This window comes from Camelus dromedarius, chromosome 33 (genome assembly GCF_036321535.1).
Source record: "Camelus dromedarius isolate mCamDro1 chromosome 33, mCamDro1.pat, whole genome shotgun sequence".
NCBI lineage: Eukaryota > Metazoa > Chordata > Mammalia > Artiodactyla > Camelidae > Camelus > Camelus dromedarius.
In genome coordinates this window covers 14,994,426-15,005,910 of record NC_087468.1, presented here as the reverse complement: position 1 = coordinate 15,005,910, position 11,485 = coordinate 14,994,426, and the positions used below count along the sequence as shown (strand labels likewise).

Genomic DNA, 11,485 nt, shown 5'->3' with positions numbered 1-11,485 from the left:
GGGATCTAAGATGCCAATGTGGACTTCCCAGAGGGAAGTGTGACAAGTGCTCGGAGATCAGAGGGACACTTGCCTCGTCTCACCCATCCCCAGAGGTGGTAGGTGGTGGCTGGGCCCCTTGGCAGTCTCGCCAGAGGTCCTACTATGCCAGGCTTCTCCGACAGCCTGGCTCACTGTACCAATGACTTGTGTCCCCTCCCACACTCCTCAGCAAACCCCTTCACATGCCAAGATCTTTCCCATCCCAAATGTTCACCGTGGGACTGCCCACTTCGGGGGCCCTTAGAAGTTATCTGCTGTTCCTAGTAGGGCATGCACTCCAGGTGGGCCAGACAGAATGGATTTATCCAGGGCAACCTGCAGGACCCAAGAAGTGAAGTCAGGGACCCCAGAGGTGCCAGTGCTTCCCAAGATGCATAGCAAGTCTGTTCCCTGAGGAGTGGTCTGGACAGCCTTTGAGCTGTCACAGATGGAAGGAGAGAATCTAAGATGGCAGAACTGACGTGTAGGTGTTGGGTGGGGGGCGTCCGGGCCTCTGCAGAAGGGTTCTGGGCCAGAGGAAGCAGGGTCCATTGCAAGGTCTCTCCTGGGCTTGGGAGAGGAGATGGAGATGAGCCAGGTTTGGCTGGGAGGAGAAGATGGGGGCGAGGGAGTAGAGTCATGGTCAAATGGTTAGACCCAAGCTTGTTGGGGCAGAGGTCAGGTGGACGGTTCTCCATCTGATTAGAACGACTCTGCTGGTCATTTGGGGATTTTATTGTCCTGTGGCCAAATTGTTGGTTAGTCTCACCTACCGATGGCTTCTGACCGTCTAAGCACTAGTGTTAGGTAAACACTGGCGTGGGGGTCACCCAGGCCTGCCAGATCACCTACATTGGTCGACCTGATTTGTCAATTCCATGAGATGACTGCTTTTACCAGTTATTTCCAGGAAACAGACAACTGACTGAATTAACCAAACCCAATAACCGTTTTGGTTTTTCAAAGGCAGTCTTTGGATCTGACATCTTTGGTCCTCGGAGACATAGAGGCCCCCTGCCATTTACCAACAACAGCCAGACCCCCCAAGAAGGCTGGGAAAGGCCCTACAAACAATGGGCTTTGGGACTTAGTCTCCCCCATCAATAAAATGGGAAGGCTGGACTAGACCCAGAGCGGCCAACACATGGCCTGAATACTGCTCTTCTTCCCCTTTTGTCCATGGCAGACATTGCCAATTGATTACAGCACTCTTTCCCAGGGGACCCAGATGCAGCCTCAGAATCCTTTCAGTGCAGGGCTTCAGGCAGCCCCTACCAATCAATTAGATCTGGCAGGCAGGATAGAAGGCATCTGTCCTCTGGGCCCTAGGTGATCTCCAAGCCTCCCTCCAGCTGTGCTGACCTAGGATTGCAACGTATTAGGTGCCTGAGGCCTCAGTCTGGAGACCACCAGGTCGACAGCTGTCCCCAGGGCTTCCCGGGTCTGCGGCGCTGCCCTGGGGCTGGGCCGTGGGGTAGCCGCTACCTTTTTCATTTTCCTCACTGCTAATAAATGTGCATTGCGTCAGCTCCGTTCTGCCCCCTCACGTTCTCCGGCTGCCGCCATCTGCGGGGACTTTCTCAGAGAGCTGTAAAAATAGTTTTTCAAGGATCCTGTACAGAAGAAGCAGCCAGGCCTTTTTTTTTTTTGTTTCCTTTCTTTTTGGAGGGATTGGGGAATATGGGTAGGGACTACTTCACAATGAAGGAATGTGCTCCTTGGGGAATTTAAAATTGTTTGCCTTGGAAAAAAAAAAAAAAAGAAGAAGAAGAAGAAGAAGAAAAAGAAGAAGGAGTTATCACACTCTGGTAACAGCTCCCAGGAGATCACTGGTTTAAGCCAGGTCTTGTTAGGCTGTTGACAACCAGGTCCTGATGAGCAAAGCACTAATGGGCTGCTGGCTCGCTCCCTGGCCGCCCCCTGGCTGATCCAGCTTCGGTGTTCCAGTGGGCTTGATGGCCGTGACAGAGCTTTCCTTGCCTGCAACAGGGGTTAGGGCTGCAGGAGAGCTAACTTTCTTATGAGTGTAGGTTTCCCTTCCCCCTACTGTGCTCTGGGGCTTGAGGAGGCTTAAGACACATGCTAAGATGCTCAGATCCCGGGGCAGGTGGGTGCTATCACATCCTCACTCTTCCCATTTTATAGGTGAAGAAACTGAGGCTTGCTGAGGGCAGGAGACAGGGGAAGCAGGTGCCCAAGGGAAGGGTCCTGGTCCTGGGGACAGAATACATCTCTTGTCTCCGAGACCAGCAAATCAAAGCTGCAAGAAAACTCCGAGAGCGTCCAGCCCAGAGCTTCTTCAACCTGGGTAATGTGTGCTCCTGTCTCAAAGGGTGACACGTTGTCACAGAGCCCGAGGACATAGTTATGCTCTTCTGCTTTATGCTTTTAATTCTTATACAATTATAAGCAGAAATTAATAAATTAACAAGAAAAATGGAAAAGGTGATAAAATTCATATTAAGAACATGAAATTATCATGACGGATAATGTTATTTTGCTGAAACAGCCCATAGGGCATTGGAGAGGAGCAGAGCAGATGCCACAGAAGACCCTGGGCCTTCTGCATCAGAGGCCATCTGGGGGACAGTGTGATGCCGGGAGAGGGAAGAGGACCAGAGAAGGCAGGGCCAAGTCAGAGGCTGGTCGGAGGAGGCAAACAGCCTGGACTCTTAGCTGCTTCGGGCAGCCCTCGTGTTCTTTTAGGGGGTGAGCTTGCCCAGCACAGCCTGGCTTGCAGTGTAGCTTCCTTGGGTGAATCTCCTTGAGGCTCAGACATCCCCTCACTTCCTGGTGACTTCCTGACAGTCAGGGCGGTGCTCTGTGACCATCCCCTCTCTCCTCTGCCGTCTTACCTGCTCATGGGAAGAACCTTCGCTAAGCTTTGTAAGCGAGCAGGTGCCTCTCCTGCCTGCCACTTCCTGTCTCTTTTGGGTGAGAACACGGACCTTAGACATGAAGCGTTAGTCGACCATAGAGGGTGTGACAAGGAGAAAGGGGCTGGCGGTTCCACCTGTAAGTGGGTGGTGAGGGGAGGCCTTAGTGAGGAGGTTTGGAGGGGGCAAGGGAGCCAGCCGTGGCAGTTGTCAGGGAGGTGATCTGCCTGGCCAAATCCCACCATCCTTCCAGCCTGTTCCAGCCCCGTCCTGCAGCCTGGCTTCATCTGTCAAATGAATGAATGAATGACTGTTGATTTGCACCCATCGTCCCCCACTTAGTTTATTAGGCTGGGAGACCCAAAGCCAGAGAAGAGAGGGTGAATTCGACACAACTGCTGGTGCCCGGTGGTCAGAGCAGCTATTCCTGGGACGTGATCAGCTCTGTCTCTGGACACACTGATTTCTTCTGTCAAAGCAGCTGGTTGAATATCTGAGTAAGACCTGGTCTGAACTGAGCAGTGGGCCTTCGTTCATCCAGTAAATATTTGAGTGTCTGCTGTGTACCAGGATTGTTCTAGATGCTGGGACACAGCAGTGAACAAGGCAGGCAAAATTTTCTGCCCCCATGGAGCTGACATTCTAGTGGTGGAGGAAAAATAAATGAAAACCCTATATAATGTGTCTGGTGATGGTTAAGTGCTTGAAAAATTAAAGCCAGGAAGAGGTAGATACTGAAGGGGAAGGGTACAAACTTTATATGAGGTGCCTAGGGACAGCCTTACTGAGAAGGTGACATCAAAACACCAGGAGAGGGTAAGGGTGTGAGCCACCAGGCTACCTGGGGGGAGAGCATTCCAGGCCAAGGGAACAGCCAGGGCAAAGGCCCTGAGGCAGAAGGGAGCTTGCTGGGTAAGTTCAAGGAGTAGCAAGAAACCGAGTGGTGGGAGGATGGAAGGGATGAGGTCAGAGAGGAAATGGGGGACCAGATGTCAGCCTTGGTTCCTGCGCTAATGCTCCAGTTCTCTGTTACTGCATAACCAACCACCCCAAAGTGCAGTGGCTTAACACAACAATTCAAGTCTCGTTCCCTGTGGGTTGGTTCTGTGGGTTGGCTGGGCTCAGCTGGGCGGTTCTTGCTCAGGTTCCCCCATGTGGTTGTAGCCAGACAGAGGCTAGAGGCGTCTGGAGGCTCCCCTGGGCTGGCTGTTCACATGCCTTCCTCACTCACAGGTCTGGCACCACAGGGCTCTCTGCGGGGCCTTTCGCTCCAGCAGAGCAACCTGGACTTCTCACACGGTGCCCCAGGGCTCCCACTGGCAGGAAGCTGAAGGAGATAGTCGCCTTAAAGCTCAGTGTCCCTTCGGCTCCTGCAGGCCCCTGTGAGCCACGGCAGTCGCAGGCCAGCCCAGGTTCACGGGGCGGAGAAGCAGACGCCACCTGTCCAGACTTGCAGAGGGAGAGGATTGCTGGCAGCCCCTAACACACCGGAGCAAAATAGGAAGTCACCGGGAGGCTCTGAGCAGAGGAATGACATGATGTGTCCTGTGTTTCAAAGGCTGTCTGGCCAACTGTGTGGAAACCTGGCACCAGCCTGTCCGTCATGCCAGGCTCTCCCTGGGGCTTGTGGGACACCTTCTCTCCCGACCCAACCCTCCCATTGCCTCCCCGACCACAGGCGTCAGGACTAGGTGAGCCCCTCGGGCTACGCCCTCTGCAGGGGAAGCTGCTCCACTGACCACAGAGCATGTGCTCCATCCGAGCTGAGCAGGTGGCACTGGCGCATCCCAGAGGGAGTCCCAGAGAGGGAGGGCTGAAAGTCTCCCTCCCTCCCTCCTGCTGCACCCTTATCCAGCCCCTGTCCCAGCCCTGAAGGCTTTCTTAATTTTCCATAGTCGAGATGGTCACTTGGACAGAGGGAGGCAGAAGGAAGGCTGGAGAGTGAGTCTGGAAGAGCTCCCTGCCTGCATGTCTCATTGCTCTGGATCCAGCAACCTGCTGGTTAATGGTGGCTGTGCGGACACTGACTGAAGGGTAGGGAGGGGCTTTCGGGGCCACCAGGCTGGCTGTGTGCTACTTTCTGCTCACTCCCCTGGGTGTTCCTATCGGGGTGGGTATGAGCACAACTCCAGAAGGCCCTGATCACAGGCGTTCTGTTTCCTCCTGGCAGACTAACTGCCATTCTTTCTCCCTTTCTCGAATGGATGACACACCCACTTTGGAACAATCTGAACAGCCAGAAACAGGGACTCCAGAGTCAGGAATGTAGAGTTCCATGTAACAGGTATCCAAGGGTCCATCCCATTTGGCCAAGAAGACAGCAGTCACTGCAGAGACACCCTGCTCTTACCCATGGGTGGCACATACGCACTCAGGAATTGCTGGGAAGATTCTACCCAGCAATGCCAGGAGGGCACCAGTGTCTGGATGAGATCTGGGGTCCACATGCCTGAGGCCATCACATGCCCAGAGGCAGTGCCCTGCCACCTGACCCTGACCCTGACCTGGAAGGAGCTGGAGCGGCCCTAGCTGGTCCAAGGGAGGTTGGTGGCACATGCAGGGACAGCCAGGTTACTAGAAAAGCCAGGCCCATAGGTGGCCCAGTTACTTACCTCCCCAGTTGCTAGTCATTGACATCTCTGGAGGCAGCAAAGCACAATGGTTCAAAGCTTGAGTTTTTGAGTCAGTTGACCTGGGTTCAAATCTCACTTCTGTTACTTCCTGTCTGTTGGTAAGTTTTTTTTAAATCTAAGAGCCTCAGTTTCCTTATCTGTAGAATGGGCTTATTTCCCTTGGTCATTATAAGGACTTAGTGAAATAGAGCCTGATTTCACTTCCCGTGTGGTAGTGATTATTGCTGCCTGGCTTTCTAGCGTTTGTTCCTAGTGGCCTAAGCCTTTCTTGTCTTCACTTCCCTTTCTAGCTTTGTCCCTATTCCCTGGACCAGCCATCCAGGGGATGTGGAACCTCCCAGTGGCACTATCAGGCTAGCCCAGAGTAACCTCAAAACACTTGATTCAGTGGGGGATATTTTTAATGTTGGGCGTAGGTTTTCATTCCAAGCAGGAAGTGAGACCACCTGGAGCCTCTAAAGCCTTTTTATCTTGGCAATTCTATGAATTCACAAAATCCATATCACTGTCATCAGAGGACCACCACTCGGCTCTAAATCCTTGTGGGGAGAGGGCTATGTTGTGTGTAGTCCAGACAGTGTCCTACCACCAGGGGGCGCCGGCAGGCTAGTCTGTCTCCACTTCTCCCAGAGGCTCAGGGAAGGGACCTGGGTGGCAGGTTTGCCCTTAGGCTGGGGCGGGGGGCATGGGCAGTTAGCTTGGTCTTTGAAGGTCTGCCACCTGGTGGACTGGGATTCGCAAAAACAGGGATCCCTCACATCACTTGGGCCCTCCTGTTTGCCTCCTGTTCTGATACACGGCATTCAGTCTTAACGACTAAGGGGATAACGCACGGAAAACAAACTGCAGCTCAGAGAGGTGAAAGGGTTGCTCAAGGCCACACAGCTGGTAAGCCTCCTAGGCTAGCTTGATGCCAACCCCTAGGTCCCGCAGGAGAGGCAGCATAGTGAGGGGGGAGGGAGTGTGTCCTGGGAGACAGGAGCTGGGTCTGAGTCCCACTCTACCTCCACCCAGCACAGCTGACCACTCCTGTCCACTCCTATTTCCTCCTTCCACCCCATGGGATCTCAGTGACCTTCTCCTCTTTTTGGGAGAATTGGTGATGGGCTCAGGATCAGCATGAGCAGAGCCCTGGATACTCAACCAAAACACGTGATTTTCCTGGAGCACAGCCTGGCCTCTTCAGGGACAATTTTCAGTCTTGCCAGACTTCCACATGCCCCATCTAGCCATGGACACCCCAGGCTGCAAGTGCAGCCTGAGCCTGGGGGCAGATGCTGGGATGCAAGAAGCGAGGGCAGCTGCATTAACCCAGGATGCTTAAGGCCACCATTCACTCGGCTTTATGCACCATGCTCAGTTCTGCACATGCAGCCTCACTTAATCCTCATGCCAGTCCTATGAGGCACAATGTTATGATCTCCATTTTACGGAGGAGGAAACTGAGGCTCAGGGAGTACCATAGCAGCTCTGGAAAGGGGAGCTTGGCTTCAGTACCTAGATCTGCTGACTGGCTAGATCAATGAGGAGTGAGCAAGCTGGGGTCTCAGCCCCTGCTTGGGATCTGGAGAATGTAGAGGGCATGAGTGTTTCAGCAAAGGTTTCCTGGCCACTGACTCTTGGAGACAGGGAGGAAGGAAACTGTGGCTTTTCAGGAGCTCACAAACCCAGGGGTTCAGACAGGACCCAGTGGAGGACAAGTGGCAGCAATAGTTGTGAGTGAGACCATCCAAAGGCCAGCAAGAGGGATGGGGGCTGTGATGATCAGCCAAAGAGCCAGCCATCAAAGGGTGAGAAGAGCGTGCTCTGCAGAGGGTCCTGGGCTGGTGGAGGAAACAGCAGGAAAGGGGGGGTCTTCTCTCTGGGGCACACCCTTGGTTTTCAGGAGAGAGAGAAGGTCTGGGAAGATGCTGGGTGTCCAGGGAAGGGGGCCCCTCACTTTTATGATGCTGGGACCCATCTTGGTGGAAAACATGAGATTTTGCATTTACGGCCATCGGAAAACTGCATATTTCTGTGTATCTGTCCCTGTGTGAATGTGAACGTGTGAATGTGTCTTTGAAGCCTTATGTCAAAGTCCTTTTACATCTGTGGTCTCTTTTACTTCCCCAGCTACCTTGAGAGTTTGGCTGGACAGAAATATCATTCTCAAGGACAGATTCAGAACCCCAGTGGGATGAGCTATCTTGCTTACGGTCATGGGGCTCGATAGTTGAAAAGTCTAGCACAATCTATGCTCTTGCCCCTCAATCTTCTGCTTAGACTCCTATCCTACCTCCCAGGGGGCCCTGTATGTCACAGACCACCGTGCCATCTGCCCTTTCTCACCCCCAGGGCATTCTCCCCAGAGGACAGAGGGGACTCCAGACTGAGAATAAGCCCTGAATTTTCACAAGAAAACCCCCATCAGGTCTGGTGGGTCTGGGGGCGGGAGTGAAGGACTGAAACCAAAAAGATGAAGATCCCAGTGGCTACAGAGGCCAGGGCCCAAGGCCAGAGTCAAGGGTCCATTTTCTCCTCCCAAACTGCTTTAAGCACCTACCATCGTCTTAAGGAGAAACTGTCACAAAAAAGGACCTGTGAAGAGTGAAGCCATGTGCTCATGTTCAGAGAAGCTGCGGGGAGACAGGCGGGAGACAGACGAGGGCAAGGGCCCGCTGGTTTGATCTTTTCTTTCCAGAATCTCCAGTGGGATGGCATTGAGGACCAAGGGTCTGGGGAGTTGACCTCTGTCCCCTGCCAATGACAATGAGCACCTGCAAAGCTCTCCCTCTGTACCAGGCTGCTCTGAACGCTTCACATATATATGTTCAATTAGTCCTCACGACACAGAGGGAGGAAGGCACAATTATTACTTCCATTTTACAGATGAGGAAATGGAGGCACAGAAAGGTTCAGTGACTTGCCCAACATCACTGAGTTTGTAAGTGGCAGAGCTGACATGTGAACCCAGAATATCTGCCTCCAGGCACTCTTCCGCCTCTATTATTAACAGTAATAATAACCAAACTACCATTTGATGAGAGCCTCCTACGTGCCTGGGGCTTAACTCCTCACAGCAACACTGTGACTTAGGCATCGATGTTCTCCGAATTTCTCATTTCATAGATGAGTAAATCCACGCTTAGCCGGCAGCCTGGGGTGAGGTGACTTCAGAGTCGCACAGAGGCGACTTCCACTCTGCTCGGCCTCTTTAACTCGTGCGTGACAGCCGGAAAACACATTCCCTTTCAGGGCCTCAGTGTCCCTGTCGCTTGCCTTCTGCCCCTGGCCTCCCTGCCTCAGCAAGTGACAGAGAGGATGGGGCTGCGGGACGCGGGGAGTGAGGGTCTCAGGCAATCCCAGAGCCTTTCCCTTCCCTCATCGACCCCCCCCAGGAGAAGTCGCCGTTCTGTTTCTTTCTCAGTTGTCAAGCTGGAGTGGAGGGGTGGACCTGGAGGTGCTGGGTGCGGAAGGTGGACGCTGCGGCACCGAGAGGTCAGCAAGGCCGGGTAGAGAAGGCCCAGCTCTGATCTGGGGAAGAGCCGAAGGGCCCAGAAGCCACGTGCCGGGAGCAGACTGTCCTCTGGGAAAAGAGGAGCGCCCTGGACTTGAGGAGGGGGCGTGGAGGGAGAGCCAGAGGAGGCAGGTTCTGGGCAGAAGGGATGGGGGTAGGGGGAGGTAGAGAGGACGCGGACAAAGGAGGCGGCCGGCAGCCCAGCTGTTTTGAAAAATGCTTCCTGTTTCTTTAAAGGCGCTCGCGGCTCGGGCGGCCGGGGCTGGGGAGGCGGCGGCGGCGGGAGCTGCCTCCTCTCCGGGCGGCGGCGCTGACTGATCTCGCGAACTGGGCTTCTGTGTAAACTGAGGCTAAACAAACACAGATGGAGCGCAGCGGGCGTTCTCCAGAAATGCTGGCAAGGCAGCAGCGACTTCAGATGACACTCTGAGCGCTCCGGGAGAGGACAGCCCGGCGGCTTCGCGGAGCCGGCGGCGCAGCTGCCCCGGGCGTGGGGGAGAAAGGGAGGGAGGGAGGGAGGGAGCGAGCAGGGGGAGAGCTGGAGACTCCGAGGCGCTGAGCGCGGCGGCCGCCCGGGCAGAGCCGGCGCGCAGCGTGCAGAGCGAGCGCGGCGGGCGCGCGTCCCGGGGAGCCCCACGCCCCTGCCTCGCGCGCTGCCCGCGCCATGAAGCACATCCCGGTTCTCGAGGACGGGCCGTGGAAGACCGTGTGTGTGAAGGAGCTGAACGGCCTCAAGAAGCTCAAGCGGAAAGGCAAGGAGCCGGCGCGGCGCGCGAACGGCTATAAAACTTTCCGATTGGACTTGGAAGCGCCCGAGCACGGCGCCACCGCCACCAACGGGCTGCGGGACAGGACCCAGCGGCTGCAGCCGGTCCCGGCCCCAGTACCAGCCCGGGTGGCGCCGGCCGTTCCCTCAGGTGGGGGCGCGGACACCGCCGGGGAGCGCGGGGGCGCCCGGGCGCCGGAGGTCTTGGACGCGCGGAAACGCGGCTTCGCCCTGGGCGCAGTGGGGCCGGGACTCCCCACGCCGCCGCCGCCACCGCCGCCGCCTTCCGCGCCCCAGGGCCAGGTACCTGGGGGTCCTGAGGCACAGCCTTTTCGGGAGCCTGGCCTGCGTCCCCGCATCTTGCTGTGTGCACCGCCTGCACGCCCCGCGCCATCGGCGCCCCCTGCGCCCCCGGAGTCCTCAGTGCGCCCCGCGCCCCCCACGCGCCCTGGGGAAAGTTCTTACTCGTCAATTTCACACGTAATTTACAATAACCACCCGGATTCCTCCGCGTCGCCTAGGAAACGGCCAGGAGAAGCTACCGCCGCCTCCTCGGAGATCAAAGCCCTGCAGCAGACCCGGAGGCTCCTGGCGAACGCCAGGGAGCGGACGCGGGTACACACCATCAGCGCAGCCTTCGAGGCGCTCAGGAAGCAGGTACCAGCTCCCAGCCGCACACTCTCACTGCGCCCGGGGATGACTGCGGGAGCGGGTGGGTGAGTGGAGGGGGCATTTTAGGGAGGATGAGGATAGGGGTAAGAGACAAGTTGTCCCCGACTTGTTGGCCCCAAGGCCCAGACAGGTTTGGGTCCCCCTGGAGCAGTGACCTTTGCCACAGCGTTGGTACAGATCTTAGTTTGCAAAGCGGTGATGAAGGTTCGAGATCTCTGGCACGGGCACGCCCTGGTTACAGCCACCCCCATCCCCCCGGGGTGACCCTGTCTGCGCGTCTGACTTCAGCCCTCATAGTTCACTTTTATGGCAGACAATATTTGTCTCCCGGAGTCCCTTGGGCGCGGTGGGGAATGGAGAGGGGGAATGTGGGAATCTGTCTCTGGCGGGGAAGTGGGGGAAGACCCTTCCCCTTCCGGCAATTTGGCGTGGTCTCGGAGGCCCCGAATGCTGTGGAGGGGCGGTCCTGGTTTTGCCAGAATATATGGGTCCCGCGTTCCGGGGGAAGTCTGTCACCACTCCCCATTCAGCCCCCACCCCCCAGCAGGGATGCCCCTGCATTCAGATTGCTTCTAAGCTCTTCACCCCTTGCCCCTCGTGTCCTTAAGAATCGGGGCTACAAGCCTGCGCCCCCCCACCGCGGGGCGGCCTCCGGAATTGGCTGGAGAGAGCCCTTCCTAGGAGATCCCCGCCGCTGCTGCCTTTCACCCCGTGCCGAAGCAGGAAGGGCTGCTGAGGGGACTGGTTGTTTGGAGGATCTTCAGAAACTAGTTCTGGGGTGGGTTAGGGCTTTTTAGTTTGGAACGGGCTGGGGCTGTCCTCACCAGACACTGTCTTCTGGGGATGGCGTGGGGGGAGGGGACGGGGAAAAATACTTGTCCAAGAAATACCTAAAGTGGGGAGCGGCAGTTTTACAGTTCCACTTCGGCCGAAACTGAGACTGCCCTGGGGTTCTAGGCTGCTCATTTTCTTAGAGCAAAGAGAGATCTCAGAAGAGAATGGTAAGTGCCCCCCACCCCAG

General features: G+C 56.0%; 1 protein-coding gene across 1 annotated transcript in view; it reads left to right on the top strand.

Moving 5' to 3' along the window:
- The first annotated feature begins 9,572 nt into the window (after positions 1-9,572).
- ATOH8 (atonal bHLH transcription factor 8) overlaps positions 9,573-11,485 on the top strand; it is a 30,772-nt gene continuing 28,859 nt past the window's right edge. The window contains exon 1 of the mRNA XM_010997842.3: positions 9,573-10,449. Coding sequence (XP_010996144.3) covers positions 9,691-10,449 — 759 coding nt within the window. The 5' untranslated portion in view covers positions 9,573-9,690. The remainder of the gene's footprint in view (positions 10,450-11,485) is intronic.